At 33.8% G+C, this 24,642-nt stretch overlaps 1 protein-coding gene across 1 annotated transcript; it reads left to right on the top strand.

Annotated features, from left to right (window-relative positions):
- The first annotated feature begins 9,602 nt into the window (after window positions 1-9,602).
- On the top strand, window positions 9,603-22,055 carry LOC117322388 (NXPE family member 3-like). The gene is made up of 3 exons (XM_033877263.1): window positions 9,603-10,274; window positions 19,569-19,618; window positions 20,165-22,055. The coding sequence occupies exons 1-3, from the start codon at window positions 9,625-9,627 to the stop codon at window positions 20,950-20,952; spliced, it is 1,488 nt and encodes a 495-aa protein (XP_033733154.1). The 5' UTR covers window positions 9,603-9,624; the 3' UTR covers window positions 20,953-22,055.
- Window positions 22,056-24,642: the final 2,587 nt, after the last annotated feature.

The raw sequence follows: 24,642 nt of genomic DNA on the forward strand, positions 1-24,642 counted from the left end.
AAACGCATATAAATATCTCAAGTGTTATATATGGAACGCCAAATCTGCTTTATATGATAAATGTTCATTATATGATTTGAATTTACTATTATATGATATCATATCATCATTATATGATGCGATGTTGTCATTAAATGATATCATTTTGCTAATATATGATAAAATGTTGCCATTATATGATGTAATACATCATTATATGGTGCAAGGTGATTTCGTCCAGAATATTTGTACGGTGCCTGGTCACGTGAGCGCTTTCTCATCAGCTTATCTTGCTATTATATAATGGTGAAATGATATCATATAATGGTGAAATGCTGTCATATTATGGTGTATTGTCATCATACAGTTGAGTGTAGACTAAAGGTTACACAAAGTGCACTCCGAGTGCACTCCGTTTGGACTCCAGGTAAACTTGGAGTGCACTCGGAGTGCACTCCAAGTTTACCTGGAGTCCTATCAGGCTCAAATCCTACCTGGTTCCACATGTATTACATGTACCTGTAACCTGCATGTATACATAATTGTTTATAGATAAAAAAAATCTATAAGACCATTTTGAGTTATATTTTGTGTGTGGGTCCACAAATCATTAAATATTAAAACCTTCATATTTATAAAGTTTATGCATTTATTTAACTTCTGACTGGTCTTCTGAATGCCCTGTTCAATGGCAATTTAATTATGGCAGTTTTAAGTAAATTGGTTGGTGCAATAATTTTGACCTGTCTATAAAGGCAACCTGTCTATATTGACCGTTTTTCTCCCTCCCCTTGGGCGGTCGCTATAGACAGGTTTGACTGTAGATGTATACTCTTATACATTTTGACTCCTTAAACATGTAACAATAAGATATGTGTTACTGTTTTATCTTTGTACAGTGTATATATCTTATTATTTGGCTGGTTCAGTTTTAGTTGCTTAACTAACAGCATCTAATATAATTGATTTTTTCTATCAGTAAACCCTATATAAAATGAATAGATCTGGCACTTAGTTGAAAAATGTATGATAGCATTTCTTTGATTTGAAGAGTTTTAACAAGCCAGGTAAATGAATAGAAATTGGTAATAAACAAAAATGTATTTGGGAAGTTGTTTGTGGTCTCTCAAAATGTAGAGTTTGATTGTGTACTGGAAATATCTTGTACTCGAAGTGCTACTGGTTTTAATATTTCAAATTCTTTTCTTCCAACAGTTTATATTTATCTTAACATACAATACAAAAGAAAGTTGATTTTTTTATCACCTTGATAGCATATTTCGGATCAAATGTCTAATTTTGATTTACAGTTTAACATCAGTCTTAAATTTCCATTTGGTAAACCACCTTTTTTTGTTATGCCTGGCTCATTAAATCCTGGTCATACATGGAGTTCTTTAAACAGTTATATAAGATACAATCCCCCCCCCCCCCCCCCCCCCCCCCAGACTTCCAGGTCAATATTTACCTGTATATCAAGCGTGATAACAGGGGTGTGGAGAAAGACAGACTTACACTGACCCCAATAATGACCCCTTCCTCCTCCAAGTTTACCTCGTAAGGTGTGAAGATCTGGACAGTTGTACACATGGTCATCTAACTAGATAAAGACCCCCTTAATTGTTAGATGGAAATTGGTCATCACACCTTACCTTTACCTAGCCCCAGTTTCCTCTGGCCCTGACATCATGCCTGGTATGGTGTCAGGGCTAGAGGAAACTCAGGCTGATCTATACCAAGGTCATATAGAACTCATACAGAATATAGGTACAGACTTGTGACTGTCTATATCTGACACTTTTGAAATGATATGATTGTCCATTCCTATTACAGTATTTTTACAACAGTTATAAGTCATTATTATAAAAAAATATTTGAATTTTTTTTTTTTTATTTCAAACTGGTACTATTACTTTATGTCTTTGATATTATAATGGAAGTATATATGTATAGAGTATAAGAAGGCAATATGTAAATCAACATAGATTAATATAATTTTCATGTTTGAGTTAAGTAAATTCTTATCAAACATTCCATACACCAACTGCAGCTGGCCTTATGTCATTTTTTTTTTAAAGTTTGAACATTTAACTTGAACAACCATTGTACATTCATGACCTGTATCTGTTACGTAAAATGTTTGGCAGGTCATTTCAATTCAAAATGTATGAGTGACACATATTATGATAGATATTGACTGAATGGGAATAGAAAACGTAGTTCCAACAGGTCAGTTTTACAGGTAAATGGTACATACAATGTAGGTTGCTGTGTCCAACTGCCCTGAGGCAAATTGTACCTCAGGCTCTATAATCTTATTTCCTGGACGAGAACAATGTGAACTAATTATGGGTATAAGGCTGTAGGTTGGTTCTGGGAAATGGTGAATTTACATTTATTATACCGTTTGAAATTACACTGATTTTTTTTAATTTTCTTTAATCTCTTTCTTTACAATTAATTTCTAAAGCAATGTCTTTTTATTTTTTTTTTAATATAACAAGATAAGAACTAAATCATTTCTTAATTTGATTTGCATTAATTTTTCTGAACTTATATATATATCACTCAACATTGTACCTCTACATACCGGACACCTCCATAAACCGGCAAATACGTTTGGTCTCAATGACTTACGGTTTAGTCGACAGGTTAAAATGTAATATGAAACAGCTTATTTTTACTTTCTAATTTCAGTATAGAATGACTTTATTTCAATAGTTGGTCTTCTTAAACCTGTTAACCAATTTGTTAATGGTTTTACAGTTTATCTTGACATTTCCACCTTAATTACACTGGTACATGTATTTCGTTTATACATGTAATTTTGGTCTGATTAAGGCCTCTCAGATGGAGATCTACAATCCTGTCCTTCCAGTCAGGAGATAATCTCACTGTTCTGTTAATTGGCCTGAGGGTATAACACACCCTGCTTTGCACAGCTTCGACAAAATTGACATAGATATTTCTGTGAACCCAGGACAGTACCTGTAGCTGGCTCCTAAAACTCATCTGGCACAGTTCTCAGGTGTGTCAGGCAAGAGTCAGTCAGGCATGGCCAATAATAATAGCAATTAAACAGATACTGTCATTCATTACGGGTAGTCCAGAACTACATGTACATACCTGTGTGTACATTATGTCAGAACATTAATTTAACCAGTTAATGTTCGAAAATATGTACAGATGTAAATGTATATTTTGCTAATGATACATTTAAATATATATCCTATATAAACTAAAGTGTTATATATGGAACGCCAAATCTGCTTTATATGATAAATGTTCATTATATGATTTGATTTTACTATTATATGATATCATATCATCATTATATGATGCGATGTTGTCATTAAATGATATCATTTTGCTAATATATGATAAAATGTTGCCATTATATGATGTAATACATCATTATATGGTGCAAGGTGATTTTGTCCAGAATATTTGTACGGTGCCTGGTCACGTGAGCGCTTTCTCATTAGCTTATCTTGCTATCATATAATGGTGAAATGATATCATATAATGGTGAAATGCTGTCATATTATGGTGTATTGTCATCATATAACCTCGATTTCTTATAATGGTGAAACCACGTCATAAAATAATAAAACCACATCATATAATGTAAATATCCTATGATAGAATGAAAAAAATGCATCATATAATAGTAAACTCGTATCATATAATAGTAAACTCGTATCATATAATAGTAAACTCGTATCATATAATATTAAACTCGTATCATATAATAGTAAACTCGTATCATATAATAGTAAACTCGTATCATATAATATTAAACTCGTATCATATAATATTAAACTCGTATCATATAATATTAAACTCGTATCATATAATAGTAAACTCGTATCATATAATAGTAAACTCGTATCATATAATAGTAAACTCGTATCATATAATAGTAAACTCGTATCATATAATAGTAAACTCGTATCATATAATAGTAAACTCGTATCATATAATATTAAACTCGTATCATATAATATTAAACTCGTATCATATAATATTAAACTCGTATCATATAATAGTAAACTCGTATCATATAATATTAAACTCGTATCATATAATATTAAACTCGTATCATATAATATTAAACTCGTATCATATAATATTAAACTCGTATCATATAATAGTAAACTCGTATCATATAATATTAAACTCGTATCATATAATATTAAACTCGTATCATATAATAGTAAACTCGTATCATATAATATTAAACTCGTATCATATAATAGTAAAATTACGTCATATGAAGACGATATCGCACCATATAATGATAATGTCTCCTATAATGATTCATTTCATCATATAATGGTAATACCGCAGCATATAATGATTTTTACATCATCTAATACCAAAGTGATATCGTATAATGACATTATCGCATCACATAATGATGATATTATATCATATAATAGTAAAATCAAATGATATAATGAACAACTATCATATAAGGCAGCTTTGGCGTTCCATATATATCTCAGGTGGCAGAATATAGCTATTTTGGTATCTTTAATGTTCTCGAAATAGCAGACAATGAAGGAAACCCTGGATTCTTCAGGTCTTATGCGATCAACAAACAATGGGATGGAGCGGGCCTTATATTCTTGAGCTCTCCCATGTCCCCTGAATAAAAGTTAAGGGAGAAACAGTCTCGGACCCTAACGGGGCCACACAATAAGTCAGTCAGTCAATATACCTGTCTCAGGATAAGAATTCTAAAAATCTACCCTACTGTACTCTACTGTATACGTAGCGGCCTTTTGATACGAAAAGGAAGGGCACATGGGCAGTAACGCATTAAATTTCTAAGGAGTGATGGAACACCCAGCAGAAGTCGGACAAGAACTGCATCGCATGAAAATAAAATCGGTTCATATTAAGATCATATGAAAAGTAGAGCGCTACAAACATTTTGCGACTTTTCTCCCTTGGGCCGTCTGAAGGCAGTGGCACGTCACAAAATATATATGGGCGTTAAAAGGAGCAACACTGGTGATTTAGCTTTAACACATCTACAGCTATTTTTAACATCACGCTCTCGGGCTCTCTGCAACACACCGTATCCACGCAAGACACCTTGGCTTATCTACGGTTCGATACAATATTTGGACTGCCCATATTGCATTTCATGCAAGCTCATTTTAAAGTTTGGACACTTTATAAGGCAGATTATTGGCCAATTGAGATGGAACCTTTTTTGGCGAGGGAAATTTGCCAATATAGTACTTTGAGCGCACACATGGGCAACACAGACTCTGCCCATATTGGTTATTTGGGCACTCAGCATTTGCCCATTATGGATAATGGGCATATTAATGGGCATGTAAAATACGTACGCGTTATCTCCCATTAACATCATGATGTATATTACAATTTTGTATATAGTTCCCGGACATCATTGATGGAGGAAGTAACAAGAAGGAAGTTAAAAATGTCTGTTAACGAATCCGTTTGTTTACGAAGGATATTGATATGTTCTGCTTTAGTGACAGTTATAGGGATCACATTTCTCTGCTCAGTGGATACACAGATATGGTAAGTATTCATTATTATTTTGCTTAATATTTTGTGAATATAGTTTGCATACATAGATATATTACTGGTGGTAAATATACAGGGTGACTCACTTGCAGGTACCCCGCTTCGTCTGTTTATATACCATACTGGGTGTTTAACAGAAGGGGCGAGTATACCATTTAGGGGGTCTAGTCTTTCAAATCGTCAGTTCATATCAATCAAAAACACCTATTTTCGATTCCAAGTCGTTAATTTTAATCCAAAAATACATCTCGATAAAAACGAAAAAAAAAAAAACAAACAACAACAACAAAACAAAACAAAACAAAACAAACATGGAGCTAGTTATCTTGTAACGCCCTTTAAATTCATCTCAATATGAATCACACATACAACTTCCAGACCAAATAGCAAAGAAAAAAGTCATTTTAATGCAAAATACTTAGATATTTAGCTATGTATATCGACTTTAACTTCTGTAAGATTCAATAAGACAATACATATTTAAATGACATAAAAACTGTTTGTTCTGGTACTAACTCGCCTACTGATACATCATTGCAGTACCAGCATACAAGAAACTTTATTAAACGTCGCAATTTTAAAACAGAGAAACGTGAATTGGTGCTGAAGCGATATTTTTGCGACGGACAAGCAAGCTATACTTTATCACAGAAAGCTAGCACATAATCATGCTAACAAGATATATACTATCACAAAAAAATAGTACATAATAATACTAATAAGATATACACTATCACAGAAAGCTAGTACATAATAATACTAATAAGATATACACTATCACAGAAAGCTAGCACATAATCATACAAACAAGATATACACTATCACAGAAAGCTAGCACATAATCATACAAACAAGATATACACTATCACAGAAAGCTAGTACATACTAATACTAATAAGATATACACTATCACAGAAAGCTAGCACATAATCATACAAACAAGATATACACTATCACAGAAAGCTAGCACATAATCATACAAACAAGGTATACACTATCACAGAAAGCTAGCACATAATCATACAAACAAGATATACACTATCACAGAAAGCTAGCACATAATCATACAAACAAGATATACACTATCACAGAAAGCTAGTACATACTAATACTAATAAGATATACACTATCACAGAAAGCTAGCACATAATCATACAAACAAGCTATACACTATCACAGAAAGCTAGCACATAATCATACAAACAAGATATACACTATCACAGAAAGCTAGCACATAATCATACAAACAAGCTATACACTATCACAGAAAGCTAGCACATAATCATACAAACAAGATATACACTATCACAGAAAGCTAGCACATAATCATACAAACAAGCTATACACTATCACAGAAAGCTAGCACATAATCATACAAACAAGATATACACTATCACAGAAAGCTAGCACATAATCATACAAACAAGCTATACACTATCACAGAAAGCTAGTACATAATCATACAAACAAGCTATACACTATCACAGAAAGCTAGTACATAATCATACAAACAAGATATACACTATATATATCAAATTTTGTTTACTTTCAAAGTTAATCTTGCATAAGTTAAAGTTGAGTGTAATCGAAAGTACATATTACAAGGAAATTTCATTAGTGCATGATTTGAAGAGACTGTGTTATGTAGACTTGTATACTGGATTTTTTTACTCTTTCTGTTTAAATGTTTAATCTGGGTTTTTTTTAAAATTATGCAAGTGAAATAAATTGTTAACATACATTTTGTATACATAATGATGACACGTTGAAGCAAGCTGTCATATTTGATCTAGTTGTTGAGTAATGTTGCTGTCTGCAAGGTAACTTTCAGTCTTTCACAATTATAAAGCTATGATGGTTTCAATATTAGATACAGCTGTTCCAAACAACTCTGTCCAAAATCAATACAGAAAATATGACTGATCAATGAACGGAACAAATAATGATATCAAGTTCTTTCATGTTTTATGGAGAACCAGATGTTGACACAATTCAATTTATGTGCAGGGGCCGCGGTGACCGAGTGGTTAAGGTGTCCCAACACTTTATCACTAGCCTCCCACCTCTGGGTTGCGAGTTCGAAACCTACGTTAGGCAGTTGCCAGGTACTGACCGTAGGCCAGTGTTTTTTTTTCTCCGGGTACTCCGCTTTCCTCCACCTGGCACGTCCTTAAATGTCCATGGCTGTTAATAGGACGTTAAAAAATAAACCAAACCAAGTATGTGTGTGCATTTGGATGCAGCCGACTGATGGATCGCGATCGACGGTGACTTCATTATCAAATGGAATGCGTAATACATTATATATTTCTGATGGCAAACAATTGAAAAGTAAGAAACCTACCCTTATATGTTGACAGAAGGATTAATTTGCTATCATAATGATCAGTATGCTACTGAATCTAAATATAGATTCACGAATTTTCCTTCTGTTCGATATGCATCTGGTTTGTAGATGACGTCGACATCAATCATCGCGATTTTCGAGAAGAGTAATACAATTTAACTGTGCCATTGCAAAATTGCGGATACGGAAACACCATAAACAAATACAAGATTGAATGCACATGTGTGTGGATAAACTCATAAGCTCAGCATCTGTTTGACGACAACGGTTGGTGACGTCAGTCATTTTGTTCTGAGAAAATGTATATGAAATCATTATTTTGATACAGTAGTATCAAATATAAACATTAACAGTGATAATTCCTAGAACATCCATGACAATGAAGCTTAAAGAAAATCCCGTCAAAACGACCATGGCAGCGACAGGACTGGTTGGCTGTCCTTGGGCGCGATCGTTAAGTTAACCTGAGTTAAGTGCAAGTATATGTTCTAAGTAATCTCCTCAAAACGAAGAGAACACGACTGAGAGGTTCTGTTCGTTAATGCGGAAAAAACCAGTTCTTCTGTTTAGGCATACATATTGGCGCACCTGCAGAAGTTAATACAGGTCTGGAAGTCTTTGCACTACTTGTCTGAAAACAACACAAAATCACTCGATCCGTCTTTATTTCTTAATTCTTTCTTCATTTGTGGTCAAACATATTCAACTGATAAATGAAAACGGCAATGGCAATGCGTGGGCGGCTGTCTTCATTCTTCTTACTCCCGCTAAATGTGTGGTGTGAGAATTCGCATGTCGTTAGAGGCGACTAATTTTGGGTCCCCCACGCATGGTCAGGTCGATTTCGTTTTTGTCCTCTCCAAGGACAATGAAGAGCCCAAGAATAAAGCCTGCTGTCTTTTTGCGGTTTGTTATCTCCCTTGACACCCGTCCTCATATGACCCTGGCTGGTTTTATGTCTGTTTTGACAACTAGTGGTAGTGATCTTTAGTCTATAAGGTCTGCTAGTAGAGTTTGTCTTTTCTGTTCGTAACATAGATTTTGACAAAATTACAAATATACATTAAATGATAGAACATATACTCTCATGTGAAAGCAAATATCGTAGTTCTTCATAATTGCAATTAAAACCAGGAAAGTACTCATTGATGATGGTGAATCTCCAATGCAGTACTCGACTCTAGTAAATCATGCGCAAACTGGTTTGCTCTGAAGAATTGCGGGCTGACAACCAAAGCCACGCACAGGAAGTCCAAAGTTGATCAGACGTACTGGTTGCTGCCGCGAAGGCAAAGTAGATTATGAATCGTCGACGTAACTGAACAGATGTGAAGAGGATTACTTTAAGATAAATCCATAAGGGATTATGAATCTTAGCTTTTTAAGTTTTACATCTATAAACAAACAAAGATGCTTTAACCTGAATACTATATATATATAGTATTACGATAAGATTCTAGAAAATCTTTTCGAATACTTCCTCTCAAAGTCGATTGGAAACAAACGTATTACGAATATATTTATTTACTTTGAGAAGGTTTTTCGAAGATAGTTATATCGCGTCGTTCCAGAACTGGGACTACAGTATGGAACCAAATCTTTCATAACCCACTGTATTGAATGTCTGGAACGTCTGGAGGATTAGGGTCAATAACTTTTTTTTTTTTTATTTTTTAAGGTTAAAAGAAGCAAAGGTACCAAGGTTTAGACAAGAAAAGATACAAAACCAAATGGAAAAATACGAAATTGATGTACGCCGAACCTTACCAAAGCACGCTTCAGATCAAATCGATAGGTATATGAAGTTAACTGATTTCAAGGACTATTTGTCATTGGTGAACATTTCAACATCAGTGGTAACAATACGGAATAACAATTCGGATGTCAGAATCGGAGAAGACGTCATAGTCGACATTGATTTGTACGACGGGAGAGACGAGCGATCAACTCGCGGAGGTGACATGCTCAGAGTGTGGCTTCGAGAACCTTCCCGTCATGCTTCTGTTTCTGGATATGTAATCGACCATGACAACGGATCATATACAGGAGTTGTGAAACCTATGTGGGCTGGTAATCCAGAGTTGATGTTTTCTATTGGTAATACGAAGGAACATATTGGAATTTTCATGAATATTGTGCATAAATATGGTGTAATCCAGTTTCTTAGAGCTGGATTTATAAAGGGAAAATTAACAGAGTCAACGTTATGTAGCGTCATACCAAACATTCCGAATGTAACAGATTACTGCAACTTTACAGCCCAGAACTTCAATATGTCCTTTTTCTGTGGAAAGCCAAAACAGATGAACTGTGGAGACTGGGCCGTATATGAAAGATCTTCTAAGATTCCCAGAAATGCGAAGCATGCATCCCTTTTTGCGTAAGTATATTTTTCCACATCGATGTCAACTTTGTTTACTGCAATTTTACGACGCAGAATTTCCATTTTTCAGTTTTCTATGGTAAAACAAATCATATGAATCGCGAGGATTGGGGTGTGTTTGTGGCATTTTGTAATATGTTATATGAACTGATATTAAGCAGTATTGTTGACCGTGATGGAAGTAGGGAGAACTCGGGCAAAAATCCTCGTTGTCGGGCAAGTAGCCCCAATAATTAGATTAAGTACAACCGGGGAATCGAACACCGACTGATTGGATATAAATCCTCGCAAGAACTTTTTTTAAGTCATAGAAATAAAATAATCTGATTTCATCATCCATTGCACTCCACGCCATATTGTTTGTTGATATGTTTCTGTGATGATCAATACATAGACTTTTCTGATGTCATGAACTTGTTGATGTCTAGATCCACTCAAACGTAGACAATATTTCCTTCAATTCCCAAATCTAAAATTAAGATACATGTTTGTGTAATTGTAAAAAAAAAAATTTTGTTAAACATTCATATAAAATGGTGAATCAATTCAAAAATACTTTCTGACATGATACTGCAATGCACAAATTTTATCATTATATCTGGCAATCTTAACTTCGTATTAAGGTCAAAGACCCTTGATGAGAATCAGTAATGAGTAGCCTCTGACCCCAACACCGGAAGTAAGACACTGACAATCTCTCTTTCAGTTGTATACTTTGGTTTGGGAATTCTTTTTCAAATGGCAGACGATCACATGTTTAATTCAGGGTTGAATTTTCACTATCTTGCCCCTTTGTATTCTTTGCTATACATCTTATTCTAACAGTTTACTTTTTTTCAGTTGTTCTCCACCTCATTATATACATCTGATGATATCTGAAAGAGTTCGAAAGATGAAATTGGTTATTTTATTCAGTCTCATTTCTTCAATTCATCAAGTTCAAGAAATCTTGAAATTAGAGGCGAAACTTTACAAATTCATTTTATTTTCCATGTAGATAAAAGTTTAACATTTTACTGTTATGGTTGTTTTACTTTCCAATGTGGGGGTTGGGGTCTTATTCATATAAATCAGATATAACTCTTATTTAACATGGTTTACACTTGCTTATTTGTATACTTATTAATTTTCTTTCTTTTGATAATATCTCTGTGAGTGATAGTCCCTTCCATGATTCTTGACATTTCTTTCTGTTAAGAATCATCGCTTTGCGAAATTTGCTTTTTGCTTTGCAATACATCAATATTGTACATGTCTCTATTACATAGGCCTATATAGACATGTTCTGTCACTTCCTTTTTAATCAAACTTCCCAATCTAATGTTAAGGTTACTGCTACTAAAGAAAGTATTTGCCTGGAATACCACATGTAGCTTCAGACTTGAAAGTCAAAGGTCAATTCTAACACGATTCGTTTGCAACGTGTGTTTTGATTGGTAACGGACCATGTTCTAATCTGCGATAGAACCATGATCGATCGTGTTTAGCCACGCCCCGCTTCTAGTCAAAACAATATGGCATCAAGTTCGCCTCCGCAACATTTATGATTGATGACTCATGGGATTGGAATGAAAGTGAAGAAATCGAAAAGGATAAATAAGTTGAATATATCAAGCAAAAATAATAAATATTGTTCTTACCGTCATTTATTAATTGAAACGTTCAATCCGTCCGTGTGTAGGCATTTAGCCAAGTAAAATCCAAAATGCAATGGAACAAGTGCACACAATTTCACACACCAACACTGATTTTGTCAAAACGTACATATCGCTATGCATACTGCAGTTAAATCTCGTTAAATCTTCGGTAACAGGACTTTCACAACAATCGAAACACACCGCTTCGTCAACATACAGATCGAAGTCTCGCCAGAATGGGCGTGGCCAATTGACCGAATTTGAAATCTTCTTTCTTGTTGGTCAGTCCGCTACAGTAGAACAGGTCACTAGCGGAGGTCACAGAGTACTTAACAGCGGACTTGTAGCGATGTAAATCAGTTTTCTAAATATATTCAACAGTAAACATGTTCGAATGAGGATAGAACGTTGTTTTTCGTGGCTATACTGGCGATTAGAACATGAAATTTGGTTTGAACTCGAGACCGATAGAGAGTTCAAACCAAATTTCATGTTCTTATCGCCAGTATAGCCACGAAAAACAACGTACTATCCCCTAAATATAATGTTACTATAAACAGAAGAAAGGAAATCATGCACATAACTTGGAGTTCTGTTGGGATGAATGGACTCAGACTTCACCCGGTGTTTTATCAAAGTAAGACTTTGCTTTCCCAAGATAAAAAAGTATTACCTCAGGCAGAATTTATTACATGTTCAACAAACAAGTGGATATATACGCCATCATTTTAAATACATCAATATAAGTTGTAAATACCGATTACCTTGTATTATAATTAAATAAATATTTATATAGTAATCCATTTTTTATGTTAATGACCGTAGCGACTAAACAACAACTGTTCTGAACACATAATGACTAAATTAGATGATATGACCACACGGCTACATTTTGCGGTGTTTACTTGCCGAAATATACGTAATTTAATTCCAATCCAAACCGCCTGGTAGCTTCGGGTCGCCATCTTTGTTAACATCAAAGCTTCAGTGCGTATGGAAGATTCAGTACTGAAAAGCTTCTGAACGATCTTGTGATCAAAATTTTGAGATTATAAAAGAAACGAAAAATGAATTTTAAAATATTTTGATTTCATGTTATGCTTTAGGTGAGCGAATCATAGCAATTATTTACAATGAAATTTTAAATTGGTACTCAATACTGATTACAATGTTTTATTTAGATAACCTTTATTTCTTTCATTTCATTTCATTTAAAAGGTAAATTACATTTTCCAATATATTCACCGGAAATGACATTTGATGACGTAACCGGCAGCGCATATGCTATTTGAACGTGACCAGAAATAATGTTTGCCTGTTCACGATAGAAACATGACGACAATAAAACAGAAGATAATCGAACATTAATAGAGTTTTATTTGATTTGTTTTTGTTATTTAAATCCTCGCAACAACTTTTTAAGTCATATAAGCTTTCAATATCCGTTGTACTCTACATCATATTGTTTGTTTTTGTGACAATTAATACACATTTGTTTTTCGAATACTGTGTTTTATCTCTTGGATACACTCCCAAATCTTTAAAAAAAATGTAGAAAATATGTGTTTACTTTATAAAGAAAACATTTTTGTTAAACATTCATATTAACATTGGTGTATCAATCCAAAAATACTTGTTGACATGATACTGCAATACTTTTGGTCTGATTCTAATACAAAGATTTTATTATTAGCTCTGGTAACCTCACTTTCTTACAGGTCAAAGACCACTGATAAGACTCATTATCACCGGAAGTTAGACACTGACAAGCTTTCATAAGTTGTTGACTTTGGTTTAGGAAAACATTTAATCACATGCTAACTTTAGGGCTTGATTTTCACTAACTTGAAGGGTTGTGTCCCTTTGTTATTTTTCCTAGCAGTTTGCTATTCATATTTCTTTTCCAATCGTTCTATCCCTCATAATATACATCTGATGATATTTGAATGTGTTCGAAAAATGAAATTGATTTTTTTTTTTTAGTTTTGATGACTTCCTTTCTCCAATTCATCAAGTTGAAAAGTTACAAAAGATGCGAAACTTTATCTGATCAACTTTATAAATTCATTTGTGTTTTCATGTTGGTAAGATTTTAACACTTTATTGTTATGGTTGTTTTACTTTCCATTGTGGGGAATGGATGGGAGACTTTTTAACATCAATCGGATACAACTTTTATGTAACAAGGTTTGCACTTGCTTATTTGTATACTTACTGATTTTCTTTCTTTTGATAATATCTCTGTGAATCCCTCACATGCTTTTATACATTTCTTTCTGTTAAATATCTTCAAAAGTTTCCTCTCATTTCTATAAGTTACCAGTTTCCTTTGCGTAAACAATTGTCACACATAGGTGCATTTTGAGAATTGGTTGTTTTGCAAAATTTGCTTTTTGATTTGCAATACACCAATATATATAGACATGCTCTGCCACTTCCTTTAAACAATAAGTTTAATGAATGTTGAGTTTGCTAAAAAAGGTCCCATACTGATGATGTTGGACATCTTGAATTGGCTGACATCTGTCATATCAGATACTTAATTCAAAATCGCAATATCGCATCAATGATTAAGTCCCTTTGCTTTCATTTTTAAGGTTACCTGACTCATTTTTCTCCTTGGGGTTGTACATCTAATGGTGACAGTTTATAATAGAAGACATAGCTCCTCTGTGGTGGAAGGGAGTGTCCAGAAAGGGCAAGTAGTCTAAGAGAACATCCATGTTAAGTTCTTCTTTATGGCTAATTTGATGCTCACAATATTTTTAAACTTGGTTTGGAACATTACTTGGCTGGACTAAGTGTTTAAGAGAATTGAGTTTCTCTCGAAACACTGTGCTGGCTTCCAAGAGGGAGGGTTGGACACAAAAGCGAGACTCTACAATTAAAATTCACAATTTTATAGATATGGTCCTACATCATAAGATGTGGTGCCCTAAGGCTAAATGGCTATACTGTCTGTCTGTCTGTCTATTTTCAACTCCAGCACCAGCCCGAAGGGTTATCATGTTTGTCTGAACAAATTCCCTTTTCTTTATTAAAGGTCACAGGGGTCAGACATGCAAACATCTTGAAATTTGTCTACTCATTAACCAAGAGGCCAAGGGACCTGCTATTGAGCCTGTAGTATGATGTGGTGAAGTGATAACGGTTTGTTACAATGAACGACCGTGAAGTACATTCAAGGTCACAGGAGTTAACATGCTAAAATGTTTAAACACGTTTTTTCCCTTCTCAATAGCCAAGATGTCAAGAGAAGCAGGTGATTGATACAGGCCCATAGGGCCTCATGTTTGGTTGATGCACAATACCTTAAGTATTCTTTCAGGCCTGGAGGTCAAAGGTCAATGTCACTATTTCTATGAATTGAAAGTCAGTTGAAGTACAGCATAATTCGAATTCTGCGGAGCTGGGTACGCTTATAAGACTTTATCAAGATCTACCTTGAGGGCCTGGTGATCAAGGTCACTGTTACTCAAGAAAGTATATGCTTTGAATACGATATGTAGCTTCATGCTTGAAAGCCAAAGATCAAAGATAATGTTATTATAGATAGAAAACAAATCATGCCAATTACTTTCCTAATGTGTTGTATGGACTCAGTGCTTTATCAAAGAAAGACTTTGCTTTCCCTAGATAAAAAGAACCCAATGCTAGCTCACACAGATTTTTTAATACTTCAATGGACACGGGGGATATATACGACAGCAGTTTAGATACATTGATGTATAAATACTTATAACTGGTTAGCTTGTAATAATAATAATAATAATATACTTTATTTACAGAGGACAAACCTGATTTATCCAAAGGCTAATCTCCCTCAGGTCCTCTGATTTAGTGACATTAGTACATACACAAATATAAGCATAGTAAGATTGATGATACGCATATAGATAAAATAAACTTAAAGTACTTAAAATGGAAAAAAAGTATGACTTTCAGAACGACATAATATATAACGATATACACAGTACCTCAGATAAGCGAAATTATCTCAGAAAGCACAAGATATGATGCTTACAGAAATGAAGTTCAATGGCCAGAGCCTCATATACATACATGTTATATAGCAAAAATATTAAAATTGACAGAATATATGCTAATGTAGAATACAGCTAGATATAATGAAATGTTTTGATCAAACTTAGTCATGTGCTTCGGTATGTATCAAAGATTCTAATCTGACTGGCGAGTGACCCCAGTATGGACACTGTTAACAAGATTAAATCTAAAGCACAAACAATTTGGTACCGGTCCATTTACACATTTAAAAGCAAGTAAAGTTTTTTTTTGTACTTGATGTATATACCATTTTAACTGTCAAAACATGTAATTAAGTGTCACAAGTGCTTTCTGTCTGGTTTTGAGATAACAATTATTCCGGTTTCAGTCTCTACGCGAGGACTTTTCCCCTATAAGTACATAACCATGGTTTCTCCAGAGCCATCTTAGTGAGCTATTTCACCGCAATTATGAATTTGCTTAGCTCAGATAAGTAAATGCAAACACAATACTGCATACCCTATTTATCTTTCAATGCGTTTAAATACCTTGATAATTACTTATATTGTTCCGTATTGTAACACAATACTTGTTACCTATACTCATGCATATTTCATTACACAACAACAGGTTTTGTACGAACCGTGAACTTGATTGCCGACTAGGTTATTTGAACCTATCCCATTGTATATATAGAGTGTTAACTTTCATTAAAATAATACCTCTCATCGATGTCTAGGGTAACTGAATGTGTATGTGTACCGAATGTAAATCTAGTCGCCAAACGTCTTAAACTATCTGTGCATAGTTATAGCGTGTCAAACGATGCAATATTCAATACTTCCATATTTATGTTTCATATTCGATATTGATGTTCAATATATTATATTTATGTTAAATATTTTATATTTATGTTCATTATTTCATATTTATGTATGTGTGTGGGGCCGCGGTGGCCGAGTGGTTAAGGTGTCCCGCCATTTTATCACTAGCCCTCCACCACTGGGTTGCGAGTTCGAAACCTACGTGGGGCAGTTGCCAGGTACTGACCGTAGGCCGGTGGTTTTTCTCCGGGCACTCTGGCTTTCCTCCACCTCCAAACCTGGCACGTCCTTAAATGACCCTGGCTGTTAATAGGACGTTAAACAAAAACAAACAAACAAACAAATCATATTTATGTTCAAAAGTCTAAATTTATATTCATCAATTGTAAGTATTTGTTCAATAATTTGTAAATATATGTCCAATAAAGTTATTAGATATTCAATGATTTGTAAATACATATTCGATCATTTGTAAATACATGTTCAATAATTTGTAAATATATATTTGATCAGTTGTAAATATACGTTAGATAATTTGTGAATATATATTTGATAATTTGTGAATATATATTTGATAATTTGTGAATATATATTTGATAATTTGTGAATATATATTTGATTATTTGTAAATATATGTTTTACAACAAGTCATTTTTCAAGTTGTTTTCAGCTAACTATGTCAGTAAAATGTCTTAAGAGTAATATATACATGAGAAACCCGCCACATCAAGTACAAGTATACATAAAAAATAAGTTCTCATATAGATATATCAGAGTTAAAAGTCTTAGATGGGGTCGAAACCCGCCACATCAAGTACATGTATACATACAAAATTTAAATTCCCGTACAGACATATGAGTTTCTAGAGAGATTATCCCTGCAGAATTTACAAAATACAAACAACAACACAGACCATATGTTTAAAATGATAGTTGATGATCGTTAAGTACTTTGGAAAATCGTAATGTGGTATTGATAACAACTTCGGAAAGGAGGCTGTAAGGGAAGGTGGTGGGCAAAATAGAACTTAGTCAAAGTAGTTAAAATAATTGGTGCAAAAGTACAATAAAATAGGTTGGCCTTGACCGTGCGCACCTTGTTCTACCATGTTCTCTTCAGGTTCTTTATATATAGCAGTCTAAAAATAGCGACAAATTAATGCGCGACACTGATGAAGCTTGACCTCTTCACACATCCCTCAAACTTTGATAAACTTTATTAATAATACTATTAGTCTGCCTGCATCAATTACATTAAAACAAGTTTTAATTAGTATATATAAATATCAAGTCATTGAATATTGCAACGTTTGACATGCCTTACATAGTAATTAGTATTTATACAGGGCAACCACCAAGGCAAGCTTGTAAGACTTTTACAAAGCAAAATTAATAAAAACAAAGACAATTAATGTTGAATTGAAAATGGCTGTTTATTATATTAAACGACGGTTGTTGAGGAATGTACTTGCGCATACCATTAGCAGCTAAATGAACACTATCCCTACACAAATCGTCGAACACGCCATCTTTTAGACCTTTATGTCTCTAATAAAAAATAGTCAGTCGAACCAACACGTCGCTGTTTAAGAGCATTATTAACAAAGTCAACATGTTCATTATAAATATGTACCGGCATAGATCTTGTAGACTGTCTATAAAACAACTGCATAAAGCCCACTTGTTGTACTCGGAATCCCGCCAACAACCACTCGGCTATAGAAATTAGGTCGGTCACTATTGTGTCCTTCACAGTACAAAAGTCAAAACGATCTAGGTCGTTTCCTCCAGTCTGGAGTAACACTACTGAAGGTTTAACATCCTGAATAATGTTAGATATCCATCTAGCATACATGTGATGAAGTCTACCTCCACTTTTTCCAACACAAGTAATCTGAACTTTGTCCGGGTCAAATCCCAGATTCGTCCATGAACCAGACAATTTATCGTCTAAACCTCTAACAAAACTGTGACCCAGAACCACAACAGAAGCTATTTCACTCACGGTCACATATAAAATAGAACTTAGTCAAAGTAGTTAAAATAATTGGTGCAAAAGTACAATAAAATATGTTGACCTTGACCGTAAGCACCTTGTTCCGCCATGTTTTCTTCAGCTTCTGTGTGAAAACAACTGCGTCATCGATTTATATATATAGCAGTCTAAAAATAGCGACAAATTAATGCACGACACTGATGAAGCTTGACCTCTTCACACATCCCTCAAACATGCCTCCTACCATATCAATATGATAAACTTTATTTATTATACTATTAGTCTGCCTGCATAAATTACAATAAAACAAGTTTTAATTAGTATATATAAATATCAAGTCATTGAATATTGCAACATTTGACATGCCTTACATAGTCCAAATGTCTTAAGTAGGTCCCATGAAATTGTGTTCGTACAATTATATTAGAAATTTCGTATCCTAAAAATATATCGTTTTAGCTAACTGGCCTTAAATTTCATGTATTATGTTTGAATGAAATAAAACGTCATCAAAACGTAATACATGTATAATTTCAAACATTAAATAGCATGCACTTAATTTTGCTGATTGGGGAATTATGATGTGATCGCGTGGTATCCTGCGAGTCGTACCTGGTACAAACAACTTTACCCCGGTCAGATTTTCATATGTTCACAGAAAAACAGACTAACATTAAAAAATCAAACATAAAATCTCTTTTTGATCTTGCAATGCATTCTTTTGTTGAAACCATATTTTATTTTGATACTTTCATGAACTATAAGTAAATCTTCATGATCTTGCAATGCATACTTTTATTGAAACTATTTTTTATCTTGATACTTTCAGGGACTATAAGTATTTCAGTAAAAAGGTAGGAACGCTGAAGGTATTAGTTGGTAAGTATTATGGATACTTGTCTGTATGGATCTCACGGAAATAATTATTCAGCTTTAGTTTCTTTTTTGATAATATTTCATTTTCTGATCAGTATAAAATCCCGTAAAACAAATGTGTTTTGTAATTTTAGAATATCATATTTTTGAAAGTACATTATACTCGATACAGAGACAAAAACATCCAGTACTATGAAAATGTTTAAGGTTGGAACTTTTTAGTCACCTTCTATCATCAACATGCTGTGGGATATAACGGGCTTTACTATTAGTCACCTCATGGGAAATGGCAATGAAATACATTAGGCATGTTCTTTGTGGCTAGTGGTAATTGCACGATAGGGATGTGGCGCTGAAGTGTTTTACTCATAGTGATTCAAAAGTTGTGATAGGAATTGCAGGCGTTTGGGTAACGTTTATTAGTTGTTTAAAAACATAAAAATGTACTTTCGGAAAATGTGTCGAAAATGTTTATAGAATAACGAAAAATGCTTGCATGAATGTCAAATATTTACTTTCCGAAATTGTACATATTTAATTTTAATTTAGGTCCTGGTAATACAGGAGAATCGGATATCCCCTGTCATGACGTCAGCAGTAATCTAACTTGGTACACAACTAACCCGACTGGCTACTTCTACAATGGTGAATGGCGGTCGTTAATCTGCAAACCTTCAATCTCATGGAAGTATGATTCATATGCCAAATGTTTAAAGAATCGACCGGTACTCATGACAGGTGACTCCACCACAAGGAATTGGTTTTCACCTTTAGCCGCGCTGTTAAAGTTGCGCATATTTGTTGGACGTCACGAAATAAAGGACAAAGCATGGCAGAAATTTGCTGAAGCAGAAAATAAAAACAAATCTTTATGGATGTATTGGACACCGCACGAAATCCCTTTCTACAGTTACGAACAAAACAAAAACAACTTCCGGTCTGTAGCATCAAGGATAGACGATTTACCTGGAAACAAAAGCGCCATCATCATATTACATTGGTTCGGGCATTTGACTAGAACGACTCCGAAACAGTATAGAGATCATGTAACAAGTGCCAAACATGCTGTAGTGCGTCTTTTGAAACGTTCTCCTCATTCTAGCATTTTGATAAAGGGTCCACACTCTTTCACATACCATGAATTTCAAGAACCCTTCGACTATATAAGTAGAATATACAGGCAGATTCTGTTCGAGGAGTTCAAAGATTTACAAGATAAAGTATATTTTATCGACCAATGGGATGCAACTGTTGGGAACGAGAATTTAGACATACACCCCAAACCTTCATTTGACAAAATTATGGCCAATTTTGTGTTTTCTTTTATTTGTAAATAATGATCTAACTAAGTTTTGAGGATGTTTAGTTCTCAGGTAGATCCAGTGTAACATTATAGGTACAGTATTGTAATTTAATGTAAGTGAAATTTCAAGATAGTCTCTTTAACCACAGGGGTTCTTGACCAATGAGTTGATGCATGGGATGAGTCATATATATATGTTAATTCCTATGTAAGACCAATCGCATATGTTATGTTACGAACCTCTGTGTTTTAACTATGTATTTATTGTATAATGGTAAGTTATATAGACTAACATCCTGTTTTAATCGCATTAATTTTGCATCCTTTATTATGTTTGTTAATATAGCGCTATTTTTTTCTATATCAGGGAAGGACATGGGGTTAACAAGAGGCAATAGGGCCAAAGCATCTGTATGTGTAGTAATCGCTTAGAATAAACCACATGCGCCTATTCCAGCTTCATTAGCCAATTTTCCACCACAAGATGGACATAAATCATGTTCAGTTGATTTTGCCGATATTTTCATTATTTGGTCATCACCCTACCTCCTTTCCATGACCTTCTTCTGTTATTTTGATAAATGCAGATTTTGATACAATGTCCATGTATACAATTTTGTCGTTATAAGTATGTATTTCGTACCGTGCACTATATCGCTCAATTATTGTAGTTGCGCCCAGTAAATGAGTGAAAAGGTCAACTAATCTCGAAGAAAAGTAGAATAATCTCTAACAAAAATCAATATTGCCTTATATGGAAATTGGAGGTAAGTTTGGAAACGCGGAATCTATAATAGACCGACAGCAACTTCGGTTCGGCAGCTTGACAAAGTAAAGGGGGAGGGGGGTATAGGAAAACTATTGAAATGACATTGAGAAAAAGAAAATATGATAATTTTCCATTAATATCATGTTTTACTATAATGATAGAATAAAAGTAATGTTATTTACTCATTGTATCAGAGGGAATAATTACTTTAGTACTCAGATCATTAATATTTTCATTGTTGTTAGGCTAGCTATAAATTTGGGATTAGTGTTATCATAGTATCAGAGGGACTGGTTACCCGGATAATTCCCTGTTATTTAAGAAATAATTAACGATGATTCGTGTATTATTGCAGGATATACAACGAGGACGAGGATATTTTGCAATTAAATTAATAACGAAGGCCGCAGGCCTGAGTTATTAATTAAAATTGCAAAATATCCAAGTCCGAGTTGTATATCCTTCAACAATACACGAGTCAAAGTTGATTATTTCTATTCTACCATGTACTGTTTAGTTCTGAGAAATAGAAAAACAGCAAAGAAACCCCGGGAAAACATTGTAATTTATTTCTTGAGTATTGCATTATTTGTTGATGAAATATACAGGCAATATAGTACTACGATCAAGAGCATCTATCATATGGCATTGATTTTGAAAATTAAAAAAAAAAAGAAAAAAAAGTGGGGGCCTCCGTAGGATTCGAACTCGCGTCGTGATAAAAATATATCGAAAGACTAACACATTAGCCCACTCGGCTATAGTAACCTTTTATGAACGTGTGAATATTATATATTTAAAATTGTAACAGCCGTGACTCACGAGCGTGTATTATTGGCACGAGCGTGGGTTATTGGAAAATAATACATGGTTTTTAACCAATCAAAACTGGCGTTACATAGCAAAGATGGTAGAATCTGTATTAAACTATTGTTCCATTCTTATTGTTTAGGTTAGCTAATTTACATAGTATTTTCTCACTGTATTAGAGGCGGCATTGATTACTTGAATCGTTGCCTGTATTTATTATAATCTTTTTCACTATTTTCGGAGATAGAATGCATATATATCAATTCATTCCTGGTAATTATAGTTGGTTATCTTAAATCATAAATCAGAGAACAGATGGAATTGATATATGACCACACTTCTGACATAAAATCTCCGTTCAGATTTGTTTTACCAATAAACCCATGGTTTCTTACGAAGCGACTACGGTAATCACACCTGGTCGTACATTCCAGGGCTATTGGGACAACACTAATCCTATTGTAACACCTATTGACAGCAGACACTATACGGTGTCTTCCCACTCAGCCAACATATCCTATTTTAACATTGGGGGTAGGAACAATAGAGAACAATAGGCACTAATTACAGGTAAGTTATAGCCTGTTTTGGAGAAGTAATTGATTATCAGGTTACCTGTGTTACCTGTATTACCTGTGCTACATGCTGTCAACAGTTTGTAGATAATGTATACTAAATATATATTCAGATTCAGATATGTTTATTGAAGTGTTACGTATTGATACATAAAATACAAGCATAATTTCATTAAAAACGTTAAAATGCATCAACACCCAGCCATATTTGGCTTATGAGACACTACTACAGTAAAATCTTGAGAGTCAATTAATATTAAGACTTATTGATAAAAAGTTTTGTCTTCTTTGGTACATATCAAACAATAACCTGGCGACGTCTTTTTGCAAATTATCTTCTTTCATAAGAAATATTAATTTATCTTTGCTGTTTAAAGCATTAACATTCTGTAAATTAGCTTCTGCTTTATTAGAAACTAAAAGTCTCAAGTCAGAGTAAAAATCGCAATCAATAAAAAAGTGAGTTTCATCCTCAACATGATTTGATGTACAATATATACATTTCCTTTCTTGTAAAGGAATTATTGGCCTGGCGTATCTACCCGTTTCTATAGCTAATGGCAGAGAACCACTTCTAAAATTAGATAAAATTCTTCTGTGTGATCTATTTCTAATATTTTTAACATAAAAACTTGTACTAATTTCATTTTTATATAGGCGGTAGGTACGCAACTTATTACCATTTACACGGTTACTATCATTAAAAAGATCATTTCTCCAATCTATCTGGTCTCGATTATCCAATATCCGCTTAATATCACGAAGTTTACATTTAGTCGAGCGTTGACTGTTCATTACATCAGATAATCCAAAACTGTGTATAATAGTGTCACATTTTCTTCTCCAAGAGTTAGCAATATGTTCTGTAGCATTATATATAGTTTTAGTTAAACGGGGTTCTTCCGCACCGTGTAGTCGTAGACGTAGACGTAGTACTTCAATAATTTGCTTGTGATGTGTCGACATGAATCCCATATCGCCTCGACTTGCTGTATTTGAAGAGTTTTTCGAAGATCCTAGAAATAATCTACACGCCTTATTCTGTATATTTTTCACATGTGTCCATTTCGATATCCCCCATATTCCAGCACCGTAGTAGAGTACAGGTTCCACGAGGTTACGATATAATTTTTCAAATACATCAAAGGAAAAACCTCCACTTGAAAGGAACTTAGTATATAAAGCAGATAGTGCCCTGCTCGCTGATTTAGTAATATTTTGTACTGTATATTTGAAGTCCATAAATTCATTAAACGTTAATCCTAGATAACGGTACGAGGTTTCGTAATCAATACGTTGATCTCCACACTTAAATATGTAGTTTGATCTGGGTGATTTTTTTCCCCTGAAGTGTAAAACTTTGGTTTTTTCAGTATTTATAGACATCCTCATAAATATATATATATATATATATATATATCACAAATACTTTTATATAATTAAAAAGTATTAAAATAGAATAACTCAAATTTTCATAAATTAGTGAAAATAATTCATTTTTCTATATTTTTCACTGTTATAAATTTCACACTTTATCATAATTATTATGTTTTATAAATACAACAGAAAA

This window comes from Pecten maximus, chromosome 2, assembly GCF_902652985.1.
Source record: "Pecten maximus chromosome 2, xPecMax1.1, whole genome shotgun sequence".
NCBI lineage: Eukaryota > Metazoa > Mollusca > Bivalvia > Pectinida > Pectinidae > Pecten > Pecten maximus.